The following is a 26,727-nucleotide window of genomic DNA, read 5'->3' as shown; positions in this document are numbered from 1 at the left end:
CTGTATCTAACAAATCTGCAAGTAGTTAACAAGAAGCTTAACTAATGCTTTTGTATGATTATTCTTAGGGTCCTGATTCAAATTTAAACTATGTGTTTCTGAGCTACGTACACATGGTAGGGTACAGACCAGAATACTGCCCAAGTATTTATCCTACTTTAAATAGAAAGCTTGAAGAAAATGTTCACCTCTGCATTTTCTTTCTTTAGAGAGTCGTAATACAGCAGGATGTTTGTATTTATAAACAAATAAGTGCATCTGGTGACATAACTAAGGATTTTATTTACTTGTAAGGGGAACTTGCCTTTTGAAGAGGTCTGAAAAATTTTTGAATGTTTTTGATTGTAAAGGAGAACACAACTTTGCTGCTTAGAGAGTGAACCCTTCTATCTCCGATAGCATACTGAACATCAGAAAAGAAGTCAGTTTCTGATTTTAATTCCAAGGCAAACACTTTTGAAATAATGTATATCAAAACCAGGTGTATAAGTTTCTTTTTTGAGATACTCAGAAGTGACTTATTTTCAGCAGCAATGCAAACTGCTCAGAATTCATTGATCATTGACATGAGTCAACCACTGGATGCTTCAGAAGTACCAGGGCTTCTGATATTCAGGCAAAGTTTCAAAAAGGAAGCAAGAAGTAAAGCTGGAACACTGTGTTTACGCCAAAGGTGTAAAACTATCTTGTCTTTATTTCACCTATGTAATTATTTACTTAATTTAATGTCTGCAATAGTGGATTTCAAATCTCAAGTTGGCAAAGCACCAAGTTTTGGGTACAAGAGTAATTTAAATCACCTGTTTTTAAAAACCTGAGGATAAGTGTTATTATTTAAAATTAAATCACGAACACAACTTTAAGGGCAGTTTTTAAGAGATAAGCAAATCAGTTCACTGAAAATGATAAAATGGTACAGAGAAGTTTTGTAAAAATTCTCATTAAATTTATCCAGAGTTAATGTATTAGACATTCCACAAACAACAAATAAAATCTTTGATCCTTATTCTGTAAAACTATATGCCCATGCTTTTATAAACAGGTCAACTGATTTTAAATTGTATTTAATAGCATTAATGTTCATCTGTAAATGTTGCTGGGCCACAGCATTTACAAACTAACATAGTATGTGGCTTTTTTCCAATTGAATCTGCAAAACATTGGATGTGACAATGCTTTCCTTCAGAAAAACAAAATTCAGTGAAGTTTAAAAACCCTTAATTTAGCTAAAGCTCTAATCTACCTTCTGACATTTGCTTTATTCCATTTTCAGTCACATCTCATACAACTAAACCAAAAAATTTTGCAGAACAGATGTTACAAAAAGTCTGCTTATTCAGTGAACTGAATAATCACTGTAAAAAATGCATTTTAAAGATCTTATGTTTCAGGCTAGAATTAAGGTCTAATGTAGAAACAGGGATAAGGGGAAGATTAAAAAAAATATTTTAGTATCGTTTCCAACTATTTAATAAATTTTAAAATTTTTATATGCATGACAGCTTTGCTGTTTTGAAGAACAGACAAAGTAACATGTAATGAAAGATCACAGATATGTTAGAACTAATACAGTAGATATTTCTCAAAGGCTAATCTTTATTTTAAAACAGTTAACCCTTCCTGCCACCTATTTCCTAGAGCATTAAAAGAAATTACACAAATTCTAATGTTTCTTACATTTTAACAGCTTAATTTCATCCTATTTATGTACTGCCAAGGTATTTTGAAAATGGAAACAAAAACAGCACCAAAAATAGCAAGAAGGTTGCAAGCTAAACAAACTGAAATCCCACATTGGACATCATTCATTTTAAACCACTTATAACTTCTCACTGTATAGTTCCAAGAAGGGCTTATGGAGTCTCAGTCAAAGACTGAAGTCAGAACTCCAGAGACTAACTTAAAAATATTTTAGTGACACCAATTAAGAGATAAAGATACTTTCACGACAGCTGAGGTAAGGGGCAGTTAAAATCTAAAAAGGCTAAAGGCTTCTTAAGCTCCAACAGCTTAGTTGAAAGGTCTTCTTCCATACTTTTAGACTTGATTAACATTATATAAAACAGCCATATCTGACTTGCTGCGTAACCAAAGTTGTGGTGATTCTTTATACAGCATCTAAAATTTCACACTCCATCAGCACATGTTCAAGCCATTTTATCTTGGCAATTAATTTATTATTTTTCAGAACACAGTGAAGCCTTGTTTTCAAGTCATTCATAACTTTATAAATCAGTCCTGCACATGAAACCATGCATCTGTGAACCGTAGAAAATCCTTGCACTCAGGCGATTAAGCTCCTGACACCTTTACTGATTAATAATCATGAAAAGAATAAGATCAGAAGCAAAATAAATGATCATTTAATAGAGAAACTCACAAAACAGCCCTTTAACTTACATATTCCATCATGTTATTCGTTTCACATTTCCTTTTGCTTAGTCTCCAATGCAAGCACAGCTAGACAAGGAGGAAAGAAAAAGAAGAAAAATGAGCTGTATTTTATTGCAGCACACAGACTAGCCCATTTGTCCACCTTTCATATTTTTTGTTCAACAAAAGCATCTGTTTCCATACTGTGCAATTCAAACTCCAACAGTACGAAGCTGCTCCCTGCGGCACTCACCTTGTGGTATAACCTATTGTTTTCCCATTCTAATAACTTCTCAATCGATCTTCGTGTCTGGAAGACAAATGAGAAAGAATTTTACTCTTGACTGGTTTTAGAAAAACTTTGTTTTGCAGCTGCTTTTGTGTGAAAAGGAGAGAGGTACAGGACAGTGACTGAGTACAGGGTGGTCCGTAGTACTATCAAAACTTCTTTGGTATTAAATAGTAACTAGAACAGAAACAACATTTTATGACGCCCAAATAACTATGTTCAACCATTCTGGAACAAAAACTATATGCTTTCTGGATCTTATAGCAGTTATAACTTTAAAACCACGGAAATTTTGAAGTGATCCAAGTATCAAAGCAGAAACACTGATCGCCCAGTATCCATCTATATGGATGTTGCAAATGTTGCAAACTATTTTGCAGTGCTGTAGGTCAAGTATAAATACGGAATACTGCAAACAAAAGAGAATTTTTTTGTTACTTTTATATCCAGATTTTAGAGACTGAAAACGAAATGCAGAGTTACAGTAAACTGCACAAATCAGTGTTACTAAATGTGTGATGTATAAAGAGCAAACCCAACATACAGGATCCTAAAGCAGTTTTACTGCTTATGTCTACACCTGACACTTCAGAGAGTCTTGAAAGCTGTTCTGCACAGCTTTTTAAGATCGTTCATGCTAGTATTAAAGGACATTCTGTGCTGTAAAGTTTCACAGTATTTGGAATATAATTATTCAATTATATTTACATTTGAGAAATACATACTGACATTTATGGTCATTTGACTGCCAGAATATACACTGCTTAGCTCTAAATGGGATTTGCTACTGACTGAATAAAAAGAGGATAATTCATGGTGCCAGGTGTTATGATGAGACCAACAGAGCTGCAGGTGCAAAAGGACAGAGCAATGACAAGGATCAAATACAACTTAGTGCAGCTGCAGCTCCCTTACAAGGCAGAGAGGGGTGAGGGGAAGGGATAAGAAAGCATCTTGCTGTTACTACTACAAAATACAAGTACTGTAAATGAACCTTAACAAATCAAACTAAATGCTGTCATGAGAGACAAGAATGTCTGAGTAAAATAAAAATTAGACAGCAAATTATTCATTTCCCACCAAATATTAACATCTTGCCATTCAAACATCAGTTTCTCTCTAGTTTAATATCAAAGTGGTTGTGGAGAAACACATCTAAGCACGTACTGTGGTCACATGATTAAAAATTAGATCATTGCTATCTATGAGTAATCACTACACTGAATTTTTTTTATGTTTTATTTTAAAAAGCACAAGTCAAGGAATTATCAGAAGGTGTGTGTGTGCCAGTGCCTAATTTATCACATCAATTGGGAACTGAGTATTTTTGGGGTTATTGTTATTATTATGTTTTTAAAGACAGTGCCCTTTAACAATAATCAGTAGACCTCACTTGTTTCTTTGTAAAGATAGCCTTTTAGAGTCTGCTCTCCTTTTAAATGAAAATAGGGCAGCAGTTATGGTCACACTTTTGTTAATTTAGTTGCCAGTCAGCTCCAAATCAAAAGAAAATAAGGCTGCAGAGTGTAATTAACATTCAGTTCAGTCGTTTTGTCCCTTGTCTAGCCCCCAAGCTTTGTTAAAATTGCCATCTGAATGCTGAAGGCTGTAGGGAAATCGATTTGATTCTAATCGCACCATGAAAAGAACATGATCTAACTGCTTTCAGCCCTCCGTAAATCTGTACTAGGTCTTTAGCACAATGCAACTTCCAATTTAAAAAGCACTGAATGTCTCGTCAATGACTTTGTGAAGAAAAAAGAACAAGGAGCAGACATAAAAATTCCAATAGTTGTTTAAGCATTAAAGTTCATTTGCATCACAGCAAACCTGAAAAGGGCTGACCTCTCAAACCGCCTCTCAGGTCTATGAAGTTGTAGCCTTGACAAGCTCACATTGACAGAGCTCATTGACTCTGAAAGGCTACTCTATCAATGGTGAAAAATGGCAATAGGTTCTACTCTGAGCAGGCATCTGCCTGCCCACCCGCTGCTAAACCAATGGCAAAACTGATTCAAAACCTGAATCTACCTTGTAATCTTCCTTTCCAGGACCTTTTAATAATAGATTAAGATCACTATACAATTTAATTTCATTGTTTGCCCCAAGGAGTGTGGAAAACATCCAAGCTTTTCAAATTCCAATAAAATTACATATATATTGCAATACATACGCATAAATATGAAATTGATAGGTAGTTACGTACTATTAATTGGTTTATTTAAATAAGCCAGTTTAAAGTCATTTGACTAGCATGAGATAAAAACGCATGCAGCCTTGAAACCACGATTATTTATGTTCCCAGAGCCTTAAATACAATCCTTCCTGTAGTATAATTTGGGGTAGTCATAGGTCCCAAATCACTCCATACTATCAATACAGAAATGTTAATGAAAATTAGACTGTAAAATATTTCTGCAAACCTCAGAGCCTGGAATAAAAAGAAATTACTTAAACAGCATTGCACAATTCACTATAGTAAGTTTTCTTCCTACTTGACAGGTGAAAAAAAGCACTTGCACGTGCAGCTTAATTAATCACTGCTCTTGACATCTCAGTGATTTACAGTGAGGAGCAGGTGAGGATATACAAAACCAGAAAGGAACACTTGATTTGAGTGTAGCATTTCCAGCACACTAGGATGACAAGCTTATATATTCTATCAATGGTGTACAGAAAAACCCATACAGCAAATTATTTGTTAGCCACAACAAAAGCACAAATTAAGTGGAAGAGAGACTTGCTTATTAGGAAGATTTAATACTAGCCAGCTTTTAAAAATTTTTTCTTAAAAAACCCAATCCAAAATTTGAGCAGCTAAAACTGCAATTCAAGTACGCCTTTTAGCATACCAATGATAAGAAAGTATGCTTTGTAACACACTCTGTATAAAAAGCAGATAGTCTTTAATGTTATCCACAGAATTTTGCAAAACAGACCTCTTCAATCAACTATCTAGATGCAATGTTTAATGAAACATTCCTGTAAAATAACTCATTATTTAAAGATTTTTGACAGTGTCTTTTTGAAAAGTCAAGCTACCAAAAGAGCCCAACTCAGAATACACTCTCACCAACGCTTATTGTCCCCAATAAAGTAAAATACAGTTTTGCCCTTAAACATGGAAGGAAAAAAAAAAAAAAAGGAAGTACGAACTTCTCATGCAGAAACAAGGCAGTATTTAATACAAATAGCGTGCTACCTGTATAACCAACTGCAAGACCTTTCTGTTACACCTTTGCAGTGTCTAGTGAAGTTAGCTTACAATTCCAAATGCAGTTATGATCTGGACTGGGAGGCTGTGCAGCCACACGGTCCCCTCTTGCAGTGCATGACCTGGAACATGCACGCTACACTAAACCAAACTACTGAATGAGCCAAAGCCCCCTCAACTCCCACTGTAAATCAGTAAATGACTGGTAGAGTATTAAACAAAAGGATCTTACAGGACTCCCAAAGCAGTGCTAATGTGAGTACTTCCTGTTGTCTTGTGAGGAAACAACATGGACATTAACTACAGGATCCTCCACCATCAATTTTATTTGTAGTTCTCTGGGAACAACAAAAGAATCTCCCCGTACATGTATTTCATCTTTGACTTCTCATGTGAGAACTCCAAAACATATGTTCATGTAGTGCAACATTAGTCCAATAAATAGTATGTGGAGATGTTCAAATTCCTTCATACAAAACTTCAGTACAATCAAGTATTAATAATTCTGAATAGTGCTCTGAAAAAATACACCTTGTGCTCAAATTTCAAAATACAAAGAGAATAATTGAAGCAGATTTTTTTTGTTGACTCTCATAAGGCCAGAATTTGTATTATACCCCATAGAAGAAAGGCAAAAGATCCTATCAGAGGTCTGAACTATACCATCTCCACTCAATCAAAAAGAAATGATAGAAGCAGTAATTTCTGTTCATTCTCCAAAGACACATCTGACTACAAAATTTATACCCGAGTAATTTAGTTATCAGCACAAACAATGAAACATACAGTTAGAAGATAACCGAATCACACAACTGTATGCTTACTTTCAACATGTCAGAACATCCCCTGAGTCAACACTGAGGCCTGTATCAATGCCATGAAAATGCCAAAGCTGTACTTGGAACACACATAACTGAATTACATGTATCTTTATCTCTGCTGAGGAAGTCCTCACCTTGAACAAACTGAATCACAAATAAACCCTTCAGAAACTACAAATTGGCAAGATTCCCATCTTACAGAAGAATTCTCTATTTGTGAAGGGCAAAGATGACAAAGATGAAACCTTAGTTGATCCTGACATCCTGGAATACCTACTTCAGCACATACAGTAGTTTGGAAAGGTGTCTGTTCAACCACTGAGGTGTATCTTGCATCACTTTTCCTATTAATAGCCAGGGTATTTGAGACTACTGTAAGGGTGCTCAACCCAGAAGCCACTGCAGCATCCACACAAGTCAGTGAGTGAAACCCATTCTACATGGATTGAAGAACATCTGGAAATACATGTAGCATTCTGGTGCTTTTTGTACAATTCTGAAATAACTGCCTTGTCCAACAGGTTTACTACTGCTGCATCTTGTCTTACCTTATAGAAGTGGGCAGAAAGTGAGCCCAGACAAAAGCACAGATCAGAGCACCTGATCAGGCAAGGAGAAATATAATCAGCAGAATTCTAAAGCAGAACTGACAACATCAAGCTGAGCTCAAGAAACTTCCAGTTCTAAAAGACAGTCCTGAGGATATTGTCCCAAATCCTCACATGATCAATAAACTGGCCTAATTTGTATGGGTCTCAACCCTGGGTTGGTTCATCAGAGAGATAAATTTAAAGTTTAATGAATCAAATCCGATCAATTACTTTCCAGAAAGGTCTCTTCCACCACTTTGTCTGCTGATATAGAGGAAAGCAGCATTGTTTGACATCACTGCATGCAACAGTTTTTAGTATCTAAGCCAAAGACTATTCTTCAGAGACGCTGGTTATCTCAATTCTCAAACTCTAGACTGTTTAAGAAAGCACTAAAGCCATGAAGCATGTGGAGAATGGAAAAGGTACACAGAAACATACACCTCCATGCATATTATCCAGGAGTACCATGGAGAACATCTTGTAGTATTATCACCAACATATTAACTGATAGATAAGTATTTTCCAAAGTCATTTTGGTGTGTAGTACAAACATGTGGCAGAGAGAAAATATCAAGGAAAGTTCCTAAAAGTTGATTACAGAAGTCTCATACATAAATGTCCTCTCAAATATAGACAAGCCAAAAGACTCAAGATGCTAACTTGGTATTTCAGCCACTGGATAGTTTAGCTGTTCTGTAAGAGCTAAGTCACCAAGTAAGTATGGCTAACTACTTTCTGTAATGAGGTGACAACAACTAGAACCAACCATTGTGGAAACTTCACACCATAGAGAAGCCTTGTAGAAGAAATGGTCTCAACCTTAGCAAAATTAACACGCTTCCCTTGAGAAGGTTTAATTGAGATATGGAAAAACACATTTCACAGGCAGACAGATGTTGAACTGATCTGTGAATGTTGTTACTTGAATTTGTAAGTAAAGGTTTCTAACTTTTATTCTAGGATTTAATTGTAGCTCTGATTCTCTGTCATTATAAGGAAACAAAACCCATGAAGCTTCGTTCTCTCCAAACAAATTATTCAAATCTGGCCATCGCAATCCAAAGTGCCCACCTCCTGCTCAAGGACATTCTCACAGAAAGGGCCACAGAAAACGAACATGCAAAATGAAACTGACCATAACAGGGATGAAAACAGGATTGAATCTCCACCAAATATCTCATCTGGTGTCATCCACTGTGGGAAATTATAAACTGAACATGGATGAAAATCCCACCTTCATCTCCTCTTTTAAGGTTACAGTCGTGTTAATTTGGGTCTCCATCACTTATTTCCAAAATATCCAGTAGTATGCTATGGAACATAGTTCAAGGCCAGCACAGGTGGAGAAACTGAAGATTCTCAGGTTACATCTCTATTAGCAAATGAAACTATGCCCAGAAACATTCCCATTCACTTGAAGCCAGCTGGCAGAGAGCAGCTTACATCTGTATCAGTAAATTTTCATAACCTCCAAACCACTCAGTGCATTCTGATAATGCCTAGGAATTGTTACACAAGACAGACTCAGAGCCTGCCAGGGACCTCTCCAAGAGTACAAATTACAAAGCACCAATTCCTAGGAACGTTCCCAGGTTTAATTTATTAGTATGTAGGAAGCCTTTGACTCCTGCTGTTAGGAGTGTCCAAGGGCAGGCGCCAAGAATGGAGGAGAAGCTACACAGCCAAATAAACCAAAAGGTAGCAGAACTTGACAAAATAATTCTAGAAGGCCCTGTAAAATCCAACGCTTCACTACTGTGTGTGCTGAAGAGGATGATCCCTCTGAAAGGGACAGGCTCTACAGTGCCTTGCCCATCTAGGATTGAAACAGAAAATTACAGAATCCCAAGCAGGTTGATCCTGTAGCTAGTTAACCAATTTAGAAAAAATAAATCTGGCTACTTAAATATTTACCATCATCATTATTGCTCCAAATTCAACAATTTATTCCAAAATTCAGCAAAAATAATTTTTATGAGGAACAAAAATGAAAATATCTAGTCACTTTCTACTTCACATGTATGTTTGGTACAGTAGAAGGCTTATCAACTCCTTCAGTCTACTCTTTCACAGAACTGCCGCCCCAATCCTTCCAACTATTTTGTCAGCAACGTGTTTCTTGAACTACCGGGGTTGGTTCTTTTTGTGAAATAACAAGTTACTTTATGTATACATAGTGCTTGAGTTACTGACAGTGCTTCACTTACATAGAAAATAACATTATACCCTGATTTGTTTAATAAAGTGAAAAAGCGAGCACATCTCAGAGCAAGATTACTTTGAGGAAAAGCAAGAGGCAGCCCAGAAGCATCGCTACATCACACTTCCCAGCATCCCATTCCAGTTTTGTTTGTTTTACAGTAACATAGACTAACAAGTTCTTGTTCAGTGAAGTACTTTCTACTTATTTTATCATATGAATTTCAGATAACGTTGTATTCTAATATTTTCCTCAGTGTTTGCATATGCTCCCTATTTGGCATCATCTACAAAGATGTCTTGCTAAAGACAAAACCCTAAAAATTACCCTTCCTAACCTGATTTCCAAATCTGACAACTAGCTAGACAATTTTTAGCATGCTACTTCAAAACAGCTCTATGCAAATTTCAACTAGCTCACATTTGTTTTTTCAGGAACGTGTCAAATTGGACAGGAAAAGCAATACAAAAATGAAACCACTGCATTATCTATGGCTCCCTCTAGATACCTTAGCCATCACAATGTAAAAGGTGCTGTAACATGGAAACATTAATCCTACATATACTATTTGAATTAATATTAGAATGTTTACAGATATAATTTTAATTACAAATGCAATTATATTTCAAATATCATTTAGAATATTCACTATAGAAGCCAAAGATATATGCTGCATTTAAGATGAATATAAATATTAAGAATATATGAAATTACAAATTTAACTTTAAATACCTTTTCTAAAAATATTAACGGACTTGCATTTGAACTATAAAGAAACGAACTAGTATTTTCTGATTTACTTGTATTTGTAAGTATTTTTCATGCCAATCTTATTGCCCCGCCCACCCAAACAGGTTTGCAAATTAAAAGACATGGCAGAACTACCTGCTCCCACACCTCACTATGCACCAGCTCACTACTCTACCCTTTAGGAAAGCACATAAAAACCCGATAAACATTTACAGGGTGCTCTGAAGGAAACAAAATCTGATTTCAGACATAGGAAAAAAAAAATCAGAGCTATACACATGATTTCACATTTATAGTGTCCTACAAGCTTTCAGTACTTGAAGGACTTAAGTGACTCTTCTGACCAAAATCATAGTGAACAATTTTTAAAGAAAAATACACCAGATCTGAATCTTCTGGCTCTTTTATTTCACAGCTAATACTGAAAAGAGACATGATTTTAAAAGACCTCTGAATATATTTGAAGGCAATGGTCAAAAATGCATATTTGATACAATACAAGCACTACTTAAGAAAAGTTTTACTAAGCTGACTAGAGCCAATATAGAGATTACATGTGTTCTGGTTAGGATAAACACAACAAAACACAGTACAATTTTAAAGATTCTTCCAAACTGAACGACAATGTAAATTGTCACAGTAAAGACTTCAAAAACAAGGCACCTTCCTGTCTTCTGTAATTGCCTTGAAGAACTGCTTAGAAAAGCATTACGGTATTAAGAGCATCTCCAGTGCCAAGTCCCTGGCAGTCAGGCAGAGGACAAAAATATACATTTCCTTCAGTTTTGAAAATAAATGTAATGTATTCATAGCTTTAATAAACTGAGCTAATGTAGTTTAACATCAGTATCATCCACTGACAAGCAAGACTACTGTATTTAAGAAAATTCATTCCAGCTCCTCTACCGCATTTAATTTAATCAATACTTTGGAAGTTATAATTAGGTTATGTTTATACAGCATTCTGAAAATGTAAACTACTATGTAAGTGACAACTAACGATGAGGCTTAAGCAGCATTCATCAGCTTTGTGTGAATTCACAAACAAAAAAGTAGCTCTTGAAAGTATTACTAGAGATTGCTATTAAATATCTCATTCTGTTCATTTTAAAAGATTGCCCATGAACCTTCTGAAACATGCAATTTACATGTACAATACTGGCTTTGAAGAAATCTAGCAGTACTGCAATTCTATCATAGCTTTCATTGTTACAGTTTCTGTTGAAATTATTTATCCTATTTACACACTGTGAACTACAGCATTTAGTTAATACTGAAAATGAGTGTCAATTCATTTGAAAGAGTGGCTTCAAATGGGCACCTCAGCCTGTAGTGCTTTTTGAATTATAATTCACTATGTCATTCTTTTTATTTAAAGAACAATAACTTAAAGACTTAATGTTCATGTGTACAATCCGGAACTTGTCCCAGAAAGGATGGTATAATCTATGAGTAAAACTGCTGATGATCACCGACAATGTAGATCTGCAAATGAGGAACTATTTCCTGTAACTTTCTTGCAGCTTTTATTCATTAAAATCAAATCAAAACCACATAAAAGGAGAAGGGCAATAATATATTGAATCAAATTAAACATTTATTCTACCGGTGAAGAGTAGCATGCTTTTTCTCAAAAAACTCTATGCACAAGAAGGAATGAAGCAATACTGTACAAAGACTTCCAAAACTAGCACTGAACAAAGCACTAGGAAGAAAAATACAGTGAAGGGAAAGCCCTCATAGCATGGAAATATATTAAAGTGATATAATTAACAATTAAGCTTACAAACATCTGACTTAAATTCCTAGTTTGAAGCACCTGCTGATTTAAGGAGACAAACCCATAACTTATTTTTCACTGCACAAAAATAAGCACATTCCCATTATACACAAACTTTCAGAAATTGCCTGTAATTTCAGAATTCATATTTACATTTGTGAGAACAGTCCCACATTAGAATTTAATAAGTCAATGGAAAGCAGTAAAAATACAGAACACAGAGAAAAGTTAAAAGATAATTATTCTAACTTCAAACACTCTGAAGCTGCAGCTTCTTTTTTGTCTACAAGAACCTCAAAAAATATTTCTCTGAAAAAGAGCTACAAACTATACCAAGCAATTTAAGAACATGGTAGATTGATTTAGCCTCATTAAAACAAGCATTTCTTAATTGGTCATTCTGAGAAAAATTACTCTGCTGTATTAAAAGTAAGCAGTTGTATAGTTGAAACTGTTGTTTCATTTAATAAAAATCTTTAACTTAAGAAACATGCCCACTTGTTAACTCACTGTATAGGCAACAAAAAGTTTTTGTTTCTAAAAGATTTTTTAGTTTCAGCAGAAAAGGGCAAAGATGAAGGCTGTCTATTTTTATTGTGTGATTACAGCATGTTCTACACAAATTTCAGTTCTACATGGAATACTCCCATCCTGCTTTCAGAAATCAAGCCAATTATATGGTCTTGGGAGTCTTTCGTGATCGCTGCAGCAAAGGATGTAACAGGCCAGCTCCAACTGTCCTTTCACTAGGAATCACTTAGACAAGGCTGAATTAGCAAAGCTTTCTGGGCAATACTTCCAAGACAAGTGCAGGTACTGTAAAATAAGTAATATTTTATTTATTGTTAATCTTTTATCATTGTTTTACATTATGAGTGCCAGTGGGAAACAATCCACTGTATGTAAAAGCTGAAAGGAAGAAACAGGCACATCAGCCTGGATTCCTGTTTCCTCAAGTGAATCCTGGCTGTTGTGACTATACCTATGGCTGAAGTTTGGCTCGTGAAAGGACATTTAAAGAAGTAAAAGCATTGAAGATCATTTGATCAACACAACCCTACTCCAAGACCCAGTAAAGTCAGAGACAAGCAGTTCAAATGTGATTACTTCACACTGAGTAAGTCTTCTACATATCAGCAAAACTGTGACACTAGCAGCAAATCAAACTAGTCTGTGGATTTAATATTTTAATTTTTTTAGTGGAAGATTATAAAATTGCTTCTTGTCACAGTTCTACTGGAATCTACTAAAGCAAATTACAGATCAGAACCTAGATGAATCAGGTTGCATTTACAACTGCTGTCAATTTGCTGAGCAGCTGCAGGTAATTCACACCATGCACTGTCTCTCACTTTCCCCACTTCTAGGAAAATACGTATGAGTATTTTCCTGCACTTGTCATAGCACTCTGACATAAACTGATAGAAAGTCCTGTATAAAAGAAAAATCTGGCAAGCTTGTAGATGCAATTCAGTACTGAGATCTTAAAGGGTACAAAATCTGTAATTCCAGGTAAGAGGGATTTAAAGGATTTAAATCACCTTGTACTTTCCTGATTTGGGTCTACCAAGAAATAAAGTCAAATCCACCCATACCCACTCAAGCAACTCAAGTGGCAGTAACTTTTCACTGCTTTTCTGTGAGTAGTAGCCCTGGCTAGAATCATTGCAAATTCCTCTGCTTGTTTCCTATACTAGAATTCGCAAATACATCCCAGAAAATATTCCACAGCTTTCCTCCTTACCTCCTTTACCAGAGGAAAAAAAAGTCTTTCCTAGCCAGGTCCAGGATTAAGAGTTATAGTTTGGGAAAGCATTCTCATCCCCTTCAGTTTGTCTTCAGGAACACAAGTTAATTCTTTTCTATGTTATACTCTTCCAGATGCCCAACTGGCACCAGGTTCTGGATTCTTTGTCTGACAGACAACCCTCTAAGCAGCCATCCATTTGCTCAGCCTGCTGATACAGACAACCAATGTCACAAGATGTAAAGTCTCCAGACTGACTTAAATTATTTTCATTCTGGAAGAATAACCACAGTTCCTAAACAAAGGTATTCAGTGCCATGCACAGTGTCACAAGATACTGTGTTTAGGCAGCTGAGTCTTAACCTCAATTTCACTAATGCTGGACATCCAAGCCTGAGCCTGACTCACCCAGTCTTAAATGCAGGAAAAGGTGCAAAGAGGTCCTTAAAGGTCTCCTGGTACCAGCTTTAACAGGAAAAATGCAACATTTACTGACAGTCTGGGCCATACCTCTAGGATAACTTCCAGAACTTCAACCCCAAGTTTCTGTCCTTACTCCTGCTGTTTATTCTCTTTCAAAGACTCTTCTGTCTTTATGCAGTCTGTGTATTACAGCAACAATTACGCCACTAACTTCCTTCCAGCATCCTCTGAACAGAGTATTCAGGTTTTGAGGGTTTTTATTTCTTTTTTTCAGATTTATCCTTCTGGATGGAAGCTTACTTTAACTCCTATCCCATGCGAACACCAATGGAAGCACTTCTTTAACCATTCTTTCACTGGGTTCCCACACAGAATCTCCTTCCCCAGCTTCAAACACTGTCTTTTGGCCCCAGATGCTACAAGTCTTTTCTCTGACTTTGTTTAACAATGGATAAAGAGTTGATTATTGGTGATTCCTGATAGCAGATTAAGAAGCCCCAGTTTAGAAGATGAGGGCTTGTGGCATCAGTCCCTACCATGTTACGTGCTGCTATCATTTCCTGCTACAACAGCATATTACGTGAGAAAAATGTGTCAAGCTAAAGAGCGCCAGAAGCTTTCTCCTTTTGAAGTTAAATATGGACAGTAGCAATGCAAGCTTTCCTTGTCTTTGTAAAAAAAGAGGTATGCCTAGAACAGTAGTCTTCTCTGCAAGCTAGTTAAGTCACCAACTCATCTGCTGAGGCAATCAGCAAATTCTTATTTCTTCTAACAGACTTTTAGGCTATGGAACATACAACCATGCTACAGGAAACTTACTAGTTTGTGATAGTTTAAATATGGACAACCTGCTATACTTCACACTTATGCCAACATTTTTGTATTTTTTTCTCCACAGACTACAACATTACCAGGCGGCTTTTCTACCTTATTTTGTATACAATTAAAACCAGCCTTAAGTAATCACTCAAAGGGACTAACACAGAAAGTTAGACGATACAAAAATGCATGCAGGTTGTTATGATCAGTGTTCATCCCATAAATATTTTTTCAAAATGCCTTGATTTACCAACTCTGTAAAATGAGGACTTTCATAAAGAAAATCAAGCCATGTTCAGTGTACCGACTTGTACATAACTGGCAGCATTAGGAGGTATCACAAGAGAGAATATACACAAGCTTTGCCATGAAGCAGAAAAATGAACAGGACTAATAGGGAGGAGAGGATGGGGAGACACAGAGACTTCTTGCAAAGCAGTGAAATACGACTAGCTAAAGGCAATTTTTACACACATGAAAACAGAAGAGATGGGAGGGCAGCCTAATTAACAGCACTGAAGGAAAGGAAGTGAAAAACAGGCATATGCAATGAGCTTCTGTTGAACAATACACAGTGCCAAGTGTACACAGGCAAAACAACTTTCTAGTTCTTAATGTGTAAAAACAAACACAAAAAAAAAAATCTTACTCATCTACAGCTTCAAAGGAAAACCCAGAAAGAAAAAAAATTATTATTACATTTTTATATTTTTTTTAAACAAAAACATATGGCTATTTGGGCCACAGTGTAACGAGAAGCTTCTCAAAACAAACTGCCACTAAATCACTGTCAGATTCTGATAATCCCAAACAACTTATTACAGAGAAGATGCAGCTATTAAAAAAAGTATGTTGAAAGCTACTTCAGTAATAGTAAGTGCTGCACAGTCCATGGTTCTAGCAGAGATATTCAGCTATACTACCACTCAGTTAAAAGCTCAATGTCTGACTGGTGTCTGTTGGTAGCTTTAACCAGCATGACAGACAACTGTTACCAAAATGTATGAAATCAAACTAATTTAAGTAAGTTCTAGCATACAGTTTTTAAAGGTCGGGGAGACAAAAAAATTGCAACAAACCCAGTACAATTCTAACTATCAAAAATTATATTAATAGTTCAACTTACTCTTTTACTGAGGCAGATAACTGGCCACATACTACAACCTAAAGTGCAGCAGCAGCAAAGGCATCCACATAGTAGCCATCGTACATTAACTGGAAGGTTCTTCTTAAGACAACTGTTAACTCTACTGATGCTGGCTTTAAATTCCTCAGGTGCAACCTACAAGGGAAAAAAAATAAAAACCAGAAAACAAACTAGTCCCACAGCAGTGCTATTTATTACTTTTACAGTGGTCTATACCTGGAACTCCTGTATTTGTAATAAAATCTTAACATATCAAATTCCTACTCTCAAACACTCACCTTTCCAGTTAAAGATGAAGGAAATTCTGCTTCAAATTTGTTGCTTAGTCCAAACCTGCAAAAACAAAATTAAATTCATACCAAAATTATCAATAACTCCAATACATGCCACAAGTTACAAGCACGTCATAATACTCTCAGCATTTGTATCACAACAACATTATTTTCAGGAAAAAATGGTTGTTATTAAAATTCCTAAAATTATCTTAACAAACAAAAGCACACCACCATACAGTTTAAAATCCATCTTGCCTATAGTGTCTTCTTAAAGTTCTGTTGATACTGTTGACTCATCCCAAACTCAGCAAAATCTTTATAAGCAATTGTGGCAAGCATGAAAAGTGAAGAGAAGTACTTATGGGCAGAAGGTAAATTAAGGCCATGGCTTGAATTAGCCCCTCCTCCACCAGTACAGATATATCTTGAAGAAAAGCTCATCCTGTGCTATTCCACTCAGGCCATGCTAAGTAACAGTTTTGAGCATAACAATTGAATAAATACCAGCTTGTTTATTCAGAAAAAAATACTGAATAATTCAGAAAAAAGTTTCAGAACACAAAATACTACCTAATAAAATGTTATTTAAATGATAACTAACTTGAAAGAAACATATGTAAAGTTATGAGACAGTCTGAGATGAGCTGGAGTTACTGACTATTCTGGTTGCAGAAGATCTAGAAATTAAAAGAGTTTCACTTTGTCTTACAGCTGGCTGGTTGGGTTCATGAAAGGATGAACCTTGAAGAACATTCGAATATTTTCTGGCATCTGGTCTGGTCAATAACTTCTAATAGGGACTATACAGTCTAACAAAGTCATTAATAAACCTGTGTGACTGCTAATTTGTTAAACAGCACTCAATGTAAAATTTAAGTTGTAATCAATAACCTTCTGATATAAACCAAAGCAGTCTTACTATCAGATACCACAAACAACACAAATCAGAAATTAAACTGCTCAAGGCTAATACTGGCAGCAAGACCTATCACACATTGCTCAGTTGGATGCAGAAAAGCTTATCTGAGTCTTGACAGTTGCAGATTTTAAAGGCATAATTTGCTTTGACAATATGTTTATTGAGCAGCTAGATGTTTCTCAGGGTTTTGCTTTTGGGTTTTTTGTGGGGTTTTTTCTTACTGAACAGAATGATCTGCATGCCAATGGAGAACTTTGTCCAAGTAATCAAATAGGCAGTTAAGTGCTGCACCAATGGTGAGCTGCTATGGAAGGGCTTCACAAAACCCAGTGGACAAAAGGTGACAGATGAGCTTCTGCCTAGATAAAGGTGGTGAATCTTGGGAAAGCTAAACTATGCTTTTGTGACACTCAACTAAAGTTTGGTAGCTACAGCTCAGGAGAAAGATCTTTTGTCACCACTCATGATTCTCTCAAACATCAGCCACTAGAAATAGCAATAAAATACTTGGCACCGCTAGGAAGGTGATTAAGGACAACACAGAGGGCATGGTTTTGACTCTCCATAAAACCCTCGTATACCCACATATTCAATACTGGGTGCAGTTCTGGCATCCACATTTCATGGAGGAGTTGGTAGAGTTAAGAGAAAGCAGAGAGAAGGAAGACTAGTATAATCAACAGAATAAAGCAGCTGCATTAGGAGACTAATAAGGCTGACACTAACTTGGAAAAGAGAAGGCTGAGGGGGTATACGATCAAAGTACAAAGATTCAGGAAGGTAGTGGATAAAGTGAATAATTAACTGTTAATTACCAAATCCCACAACAGAAGGCACTCACTGAAACTAGTCGATCTCTTTAGAACAGATGAAAGAAGATGCTTCTTTATGCTGCAAGTAGCAAACTTCTGGGTTTGTTTCCACTTGAGATTAGTGACGCAGACTATGCCAACAGATTTGGAGAGGGTACACAAGCTCCATAACAAAAAGACACTACAGTTGAAGTATACATCACCTCACACAATTGCAGATGTCAGAGAATACAAGAAGAATGGACACCAGGAACAGTCAGATTTGCATGCAACCCGTAAGTAGCAATGCCTGTTGCCACAGTTGGCAACAGCATGCTGGGCTAGATTACTTTATGAATTTGATGCTGTAGGCGATTTTTACACGTGGTCTTATGGAAAAATAAACAAGTCATCTCCCTATCATTGACTGCAGGCAGTATAATCATAGAAACATAAAGTGATTTGGGCTGGAAGGCACTGTCAAAGATAATCTAACCCAAACCCTCTGCCACTAGATCAGGTTGCTCAAAGCTCCACCCAACCAGACCTTAAACACTTCCTTAAACACTAATAATGGGACACTCACAACTTCCCTGTGCTACCTGTTCCAGTGCCTCACAACCCACACTGTAAAAAAGGTCCTCCCTATATCCAACCTAAACCTACACTCTTTCTGTTTAAAACCATTGCCCCTTGTCCTGACACCACAGGCCCTGGCAAAAAGTCTCTCTCCATCTTTCTTAAGCCCCCTTTATACAGTGAAAAGCCACAATAAGGTCTCCCTGGAGACCTTATTAACACCTAAGATAATATTTACACCTAATATTAACACCTAAGCATATTTGAGTATTTGTAATTAGCATAGGAGCTCTGCAACTCCCTCAAATCCCTCAAAACTGGTGAAGTAACAAATGAAAGTTGTTAACCAGAGAAACGTGTCAAGTTTACCACTTCAACATAGAACAAAGAAAAACTATACTTAATGGAAACATACCTCTACCATTGAAAATCCCATTGAATACTCCATGATGGGAGGACTATCCACCCTTTCCCCAAAAGAAAGGAGGGGAAGGACTCCAAGCTCAAGATACACAGATGCCATCAGAAGTCTCAAAGCTAAAAGGTGACACCCCTTTACTATGTAATTAATTCATCAAATCAGACAGATGTCTAAAGAGATACCCCTTCAAAGAATGATCTTCATGTACTTGATGCTTCTTCAACATGCGGAAGAGTTTTACTATGAATAATGGAATTAAATAAAAATCTGAGCAATAAGGGAGTGGCTAACCACAAAGATAATTTGATCCAAAGTAGCTCTTGTTAAAAGAACTAAATGAAGCCAAGCCCCTGACCAAGATATAAGACAGAATTTCATCTGTCCCTCTACCCAGAATACTGAGGAAGACCTTTACTCTGGGGCATGAGCAGGTACATCAATGCAACAGGGAAGTCTCCCTGCTGTCAGTTAAGTCACAAAAGTATATCATTCCAAGGAAAGCCCTGCTCAGTCTCATGATGAAGACTGGCTGGGAAATTAGCAGGACAGAAACAACGCTTTTTTATGAATGCATGATCCAAAAGTATTCAAATGTTGATAGCTTCATCAAACACAAGCAAACATTCATGGAGACCACAAAAAGTCATGCCTGACAAAGACAACCTTACTGGAAAGGCTCTAGAGGTATCTGATTTTACAAAAATGCTGAGGTAGAGTGAGGCACAGAAACTACTGGCCAAATACAGTTACACTTTGGTGAAGTTACAAGCAACTGAGACTCCATACTCAAGGCTTGTGGCGATGCTTAATACATGGTGGGCTAGCAAAACTGAAACATGAAAGCTAATTTAACCAGCTACCACTATCACTCTGAGCTTTCCATGTTCCAGTTTTGTCACTATATGCAGGCAGTAAAAAAGGGTGGCTCCATACATTAAAAGCTTTGGTAAGTAATTATGTGATCTCAGTATTATCACTCTTGACTGGAAGCTGCAATGTGGAAACTGAAATACTAGAAACTCCACAGAACACTACCACATCTTCACTGTAAAGACATAACAGCTCCAACAAAAAGGCAGCAAAAAGTGTCTTAAAATCAAACAACCAGTATTTTGGAGATGCATTTCCTCAGACAGCTGTCCTCATATGCAACTTCATTTCTTTTACACAATACTCCCATCTTCAGTGACACATACCCTTCTCTGCTTGCTCTACGCTTTTCCCAGTCTGTATCACGTCTTCAACAGATCCATGCTCACCTCATGCATGAGTACTTTCTTTAACCTTCCTGGAACCTGAAAGAGTGTTTGTTGAACATGACTCTGCTTGAAAGGTTCAGCTGAGTTCCTGCCCTTATGTACAGTGGAGAAAGAAACGGTGAGAGGTGCAATCCTTGAAGTACAGGAGTTTACAGTATAGGACACAGCCAACCTGCAACCTTTTCTCAGCTTGCAGCTCAGATCTTCCTAACACAAACACATGCTATCCTCTTCCTCCTTGTCCTCTCTTATGGGGACACTAAACCATTTTTCCATTGCTTGCAACCATACTCTTAGTTTCATATGTTCTCAACCCTTACAAAATAAAAAGTATTCCACAAATCTTGACACACTCCATCCATAATTCTCACATAACCCTGTTTCCATTCATATGTCCTTGATACAGAGTAAGATTCAAAAATGTATAAGCAGACTTAAGTTTAATATTAAAGAAACTGACTTGGGTGAAAATATGTTTTGTGAGGGTTTTTCCCCCTCCAAACAGTTATCTTGCATCAACACACAATGCACCAAGATGACAAACAGCACAGACAGGCATTCACTAGCACATCACAACAGCTCTCCCTCATTCCAAGACTACAAAAACCTAATAAATCCAGTACTACTAACTAATACAGTCTGGTATATATATGGCACATATGTCTCAACTGGTCAAGGAACAGGAAAGCACAGAAAACAGCCACTGAAAAACACAATCAGACACAATTACCACAAATATTCTCTTCACAATTTCAAACTCGCCATGTACCTCTCTTTCCACCCTCATATGATTTTAGAAGCATGAAATACCTTGGACTTTCAATTCAGTTGTATGTAAAGTTCTACATTTTCTCAGCTTTCGGGTTTCTTGCCATTAGAATTCATCACCTCAGGTTATCAGAAACCAGGTCAAATATTACTCCTGATTACTGAGCTATCTAAACTCTGTTGGTGTGAAAATAGTTTAACTGATTATTTAAATAACATTTAAAAAAAAAAAAGTTTTAGAACTGTGTGCAGCATGCTCCAAACAATGAGCTTTGGAAGAAAACTCTTAGTGTTCATCAAAAGCCCCACACCCTGGAAAGGCAAGGCCTTTGTATGTTTTATTTGGAAAATGTTCACCTGCTTTAATTGCTTTTAACTACCCAGCTTAGAAAGGATGAAATCAAGTAAAAGTAAACATCTTTCCAACATTAATCTGTAGTCACGTAAATGACATATTTCAAACTGAACATTATGACCCCTGTGTAAGATCAGAAAGGATATGACAATAGACTATGAAAAGAGAGTTTCTGTTCAAATACACTCACTGCAGAAGCAGTCAGCAACTTTTTAAACTGCAGAGCCAGGGACAGATCAGTATTTGCTTAACTGCTGATAATTTTTGTCAGACCTTCAAAACACACACATACTTTAACACCAGGCAAGACTAATTCATTATATACACAGGACTTGACCTATTCCTTAAACCCACCAAGTGAATGTTCTGACAGTGATCTAACTTTTAATAATAAGCTTCTCAATCAATGACAAAAAAAAAGTTATAGGCTGTACAAAGGTAGAAGTGGCTGATGCTATTTAGTGAACTGTTCAGACCTGGTGCAATAAAGAAAGTAGATGGAGATCAGCTGCCTGATTTTGGAGGTACATGTTCATATTTCATTGCTCATCCAAAACCTAAAGAACAAACATTTTAAGGAAGATCTTAATAACTAGCTAGTGACCACTAATGAACAATTAATGAGGCAACCATCTTTCAACCACAATGCCCTTACTAGTCACAGACACTATGCAAGCTTCTTCACATTCCACTAACGGGCCTTGATCTTGTCTCGCACAACTTACTTCTGGTATTGGAGAAGAAACCATTCTGTGCCTCCATTTCAGTTCTTTACACTTTCGCATTTGCTAATATGAAAACTATCTAATTGTGGGTTTCCTCTGTTTACCAGATACAGGCTACAACTACCAGCTTATTTTCAGAGAAGTCACTGGATGGTAACAACTTCTGTTTACAATAAACAGTCATATGCTGAACACTTCAGTTACATGCCTCTGATCCTTTACGGGGTGTCCTCAGCCTCTTGCCCATCCACATCCTTGCAGCCCTCCAAATCTCCCTCATTCTGTCATGTCTCACTTCCTGTTTTTAACCAGACAGCAAACTGCACTGCCCAGCTGTTAGTATTACTTAATGTCAACCAAGTATTAAAGCAGTAAGGTACCAAAGTGCCACAAAACCAATATAATTTAACCCCAGATTTCTGGACAGGTCAGTATCTGAAAATCAGGAGAGTTCATGGGACTCAAAACAACAGACCACAATACCTTCAACTTCCACGCCTCTATTGTAAGCCTAGTCCTACTGAACAGTGAATACTAAAAAAAAAAAGTTTGTACTGCTGCATTTCGTCTCCAGGTCGATATTTCAGCATCTGAAACTGTACATCATAATGGACAACTACTACACTTCAGAAGAGTGAGCCTGACAGAACTGACTGAAGGGAAGATACACTCATCTGTTACATTACTGAGAAGTCCTACACTAACTCCTGGTCACTTGCTGCCAGATTGTCAGACACACCAAATATGCACAAAACAAAACTCACAGCTGCTCCCGTGTTAAACACTGTGAAACAACACCTATCAATCACAGCTCAACATGACTTTACATGTACCTATCTGACTCACAGACATCTCTTATTTCTTAAAAGTTCTCAGAGCTATAGTAGCGGCCACATGTTAACTGGGAGTGGGCAACAGATACATAAACAACCCTAAGCAATAGTCCAGGCGGTCATGTGCTGGCACATACCTGCTATACGCAGGGACACGGGGACCTTACTTCCTGACAGCTCATCATTTTGGACAAATACCTCACATTCCTCTGTCAGTCACAGCCCTGTTTCCTCAGCACCTCGTTAGAGGTTTGCACCCGCTTGCGAGCCCCAGGCGGCAGCCAGCTACCCAGCGGGGCCGCAGAGAGCCCCTTCGCAGTTCCACGGACATGGGGGCAACGGGAGGAGGGAAGCAGTACCGGCCCGGTGCTCCCCCAGCCCACCTCCCCGACTCGCCCCAAGCTGCAATCGGCGGCTGGGCGCCCCCGGCCGCCGCCGCCCCCAGGCCCGGCACGCAGCCGCCACCGTCCCGTCGCCCGGGCCTCCACCGCCCGCTCCGGCCCCGCAGGCCCCGGCGCGGCTCTTACACGGTGACATGGCCGGAGCCGCGCACCACCACAGGGTCGGGGGAGTACTTGAGGAGCTGCTCCTCCAGCGCCCGCTCCTCGTCCTCCTCCTCCTCGTAGATCTCGTCAAAGTCCGCCATGGCCGGGCCCGGGCGTCCGCGGAGAGAGAGTAGCCGGGGCGACGCGACGGGTCCGGCCGCGGAGGCCGGCGGGAGAGGGCCGGCGGGGACGCACCGGTGCCGGGGCGAGCGGCAGCGAAGCCGCGGCGGCAGCTGAGGAGGCGGCTGCGGCGGCAGCGGCGGCTCCGGGCGAGGAAGCGCCCGTCACCCTCCGCGGGGGGAGGGGGCGAGGGGCGGGGCAGGAACAACAACAACAACATCCGGCCGCGGGGCCCGCCCCGCCCCCGCCCCCGCCCCCGCCCCACCCACCCTCCGCGCGGGGCGGGGCGGGGGCGGAGCGCGGCGGGGCGCGCGGCCGCCCCGATGTAAGGCGGGAGGAGCGCGCGGGCGGCCGTTGGCCCGTGGGCGGGAGCGCTGCCCGCCGCGGGGCCCTGCCCGGCCCGGCCGCGACCTTTCGCGGGCCTTTGAGGGGGGTGTTCGCTTCTTCGAGCCGAGTGTTTGCTTTTCCCTGGTTTTAGTCCCTTTTTGGGCACCAGTGAACAGAAGGAAGGGGTTTAGCGCGCCTGCTGTCAGCTGGGGGGTTGCCCCCTGGGCCCGTTGGCTTAGTTCAATGGGATGGGAGGGAAGTGGGCCATAACCCAGGCCGGCCCGGCCAGGTGAAGGCCAGTGCCACGTGTTCCTGTGTCCCTTGGTGCTGTTGATGTCAGGGTCTACCGACTCCCCAGAAGCCTTTCAGCCCTCTGTGGAAAGCACCGTGCCGAGACCGTTGTTTGCAGGGAGCACAGAGCAGACAAACAATGAAATTGCAGAGGAGTGGCCCCTTTTAGGACTATATATGTGAAAGTTAATCAGAAAACCCTAAAAATGAATGGGACTCTTGTTCTCTCTCTGAAGTTTTGGTATATGTCATAACCAAAACCTGAAGCAAAGGCTGGAAAATGCCAGTGCAAGCATAATGGCCTTAGCAATGGGTGGGCCATCAGCTGTTGTGACAACAGGGGCAGGCAGTGCTGACATGGGATTTAGCAGTAGCAGGGTGACATTTTAAGAAGGGAGAGCAGATCTCTTTTATTTGACAGGGTGGACTAGTGGATCATGTACTTGCAGCAGTATTTAACATATAGATTAGTGCCAGTTATGGGGTTCAGCCCCAAACAGTCAAGAAACTGGGCCTGAATCTGCTTTTCATGAGTGTGAAGAGAATTCTACATTCCCCTTTTCTTTTCTAGCACTTTACTCCATACATCTTAATTACAATAGCCCCTTTCTCATATTAGATCATTTTTCATCTGAAATCTGCAGGTTTTTCCTGTCTTGTCACAGTATATATACTGATTATCTTATTTTCTGAAAGACTACGTTGCCGCTTAATCTCGATTCCTCATAATGATCCTTGTAGCGTATTTCTCAGGAATAAAGTATATACAAAGGTGTGATGGTTCTTACTGCTCTGTAAAACCAGGGTAGAAGCAGTGTGGGTTGTGAGATAGTCTATGACGCTGTCTTTACTGTGAAGGAAAAAAGCAGCACCTTTTACTGTCACACTGGAAAAATGTGACAGTACTTCTGTCACAAGCTGCTCGCAACGGGTTTCATTTCCCAAATAACAGAATTCTACAGAATAACACAGGATTCCCCTGAGTAATAGTTTGCTTTCATACAAGTATGCTTATGTGTGTTTTCTTTACTTAGTCACCGTTCTTGCATATGTGTGTCACATACAGAAATTGGATTTAGCGGGACTGATGACTCATTGCTTCTGTCTAACAGTCCTGAAATTGAGAAAATGGACCAAACTTAATACTGGCAAAAGCAAGAGGAAATCCACTGGTATCAGTGAAGCTATGCCTCCCTGTGCTAGCTCACTCTACAGATGAGTTTGGTAACTTGTTTGTTTTCAGATGACTGTTTCACAGTGGCAGCCATGTAATCAGAGCCTGTGCTGTGCAGCACCATGCTGGAAATCTTGGAAATAACACTGAAGGGGTGAGCTTACCTGCACCACACTTGAGCGCCTGTAGCAGTGCTGCAGGAGCCAACTATCCTGTTTGAGGTCTGAGATCCCTGTGCCGCATGGGGTGACATGCTTGGTTAGCTCGCTTCATGAGCTTGAGATAAGGAGAAAGAAGGTCCCAGGACCCTCGACTAGCTTATTGCATTAGGTGTATTGTACTTACCTAACAAATACCTGTTCCATGGTCTGCTGTTTCCAGCTGTTCAGGATGTGGTAGCCTTTAACGGATGAAGAGCTGTGGCAGATATTAAGCAGAAGTACTAGGTTTCTAGGTTGAGATGCCCATGATGTTTCAGCACGTGTTTTGTAGCACCTGGTGGGCTCAGAGCATTGCAACCGATTGCAGTGATAAGCACTAGGTACTTCAGCATGTCAGACGTCTGAGACAGACACCAAATCCAAAGTGTACACAGCTAGAAGCCATATATGAAAAATTCAGTTTAAGTAGCATTTTAATCATCTCACGTGGGCATCGTTAGGATCTTGCTCTTCAGGCAGAAATGAACTATCTTAATCTTGAGATTGCTGTGTCTCTCTGTCTCATTGGCGCCGACACTCTGCACTCTTCTCAGCAGTACTAGGCTGCCCTGAGAGGCAGTAAGTGAACTCCCCATTCTGTGCAGCTGCCTCCTACCACACACTGAAGAAGGTCTTGCCATGGGCTGCCCCTCTGTTTCAAGGAGTATCATGCGAACAGTCGCTCCTCCGCTGCTGTCACCTCATTGCCATGTGCCAGACCCCCCACCAGCCGCACACTCCCGAGTCTGTGCCTTCATATCACAGCATTTGCTTGTGACTGTTCTGGTGTGTACTCTGACCCAAAATGGTGGGACACCTCTCACATTTACAGTGCATTGTCCTTTCCCTGGGAACAAAGAGAGCAACGCCAGGCTCGTACTGATTGTGGGTTTAGGCCACTTACTCTCTTTATATCTAAATAAAGGACAGTAGACCTAACACCCGGTTTGGAGAGCACTGTGCTGTTGTTACGGGCAGCAGTGCCCTCC

The 26,727-nt window shown here is 39.1% G+C and overlaps 1 protein-coding gene across 1 annotated transcript in view; it reads right to left on the bottom strand.

The window, feature by feature from the left end:
• The window catches only part of CHIC2 (cysteine rich hydrophobic domain 2), a 31,686-nt gene extending 7,745 nt beyond the window's left edge, over positions 1–23,941 (bottom strand). The window contains exons 1-5 of the mRNA XM_056333016.1: positions 23,609–23,941; positions 16,435–16,489; positions 16,136–16,291; positions 2,627–2,683; positions 2,401–2,460 (exon numbers count right to left, since the gene is read on the bottom strand). Coding sequence (XP_056188991.1) covers positions 2,401–2,460; positions 2,627–2,683; positions 16,136–16,291; positions 16,435–16,489; positions 23,609–23,727 — 447 coding nt within the window. The 5' untranslated portion in view covers positions 23,728–23,941. The remainder of the gene's footprint in view (positions 1–2,400; positions 2,461–2,626; positions 2,684–16,135; positions 16,292–16,434; positions 16,490–23,608) is intronic.
• Between the last annotated feature and the right edge of the window lie 2,786 nt (positions 23,942–26,727).

Source organism: Falco biarmicus, chromosome 1 (genome assembly GCF_023638135.1).
Source record: "Falco biarmicus isolate bFalBia1 chromosome 1, bFalBia1.pri, whole genome shotgun sequence".
In the NCBI taxonomy this organism is placed as follows: domain Eukaryota; kingdom Metazoa; phylum Chordata; class Aves; order Falconiformes; family Falconidae; genus Falco; species Falco biarmicus.
The sequence above is the reverse complement of the archived record's forward strand: the minus strand, read 5'-3'. Positions and strand labels throughout refer to the sequence as shown.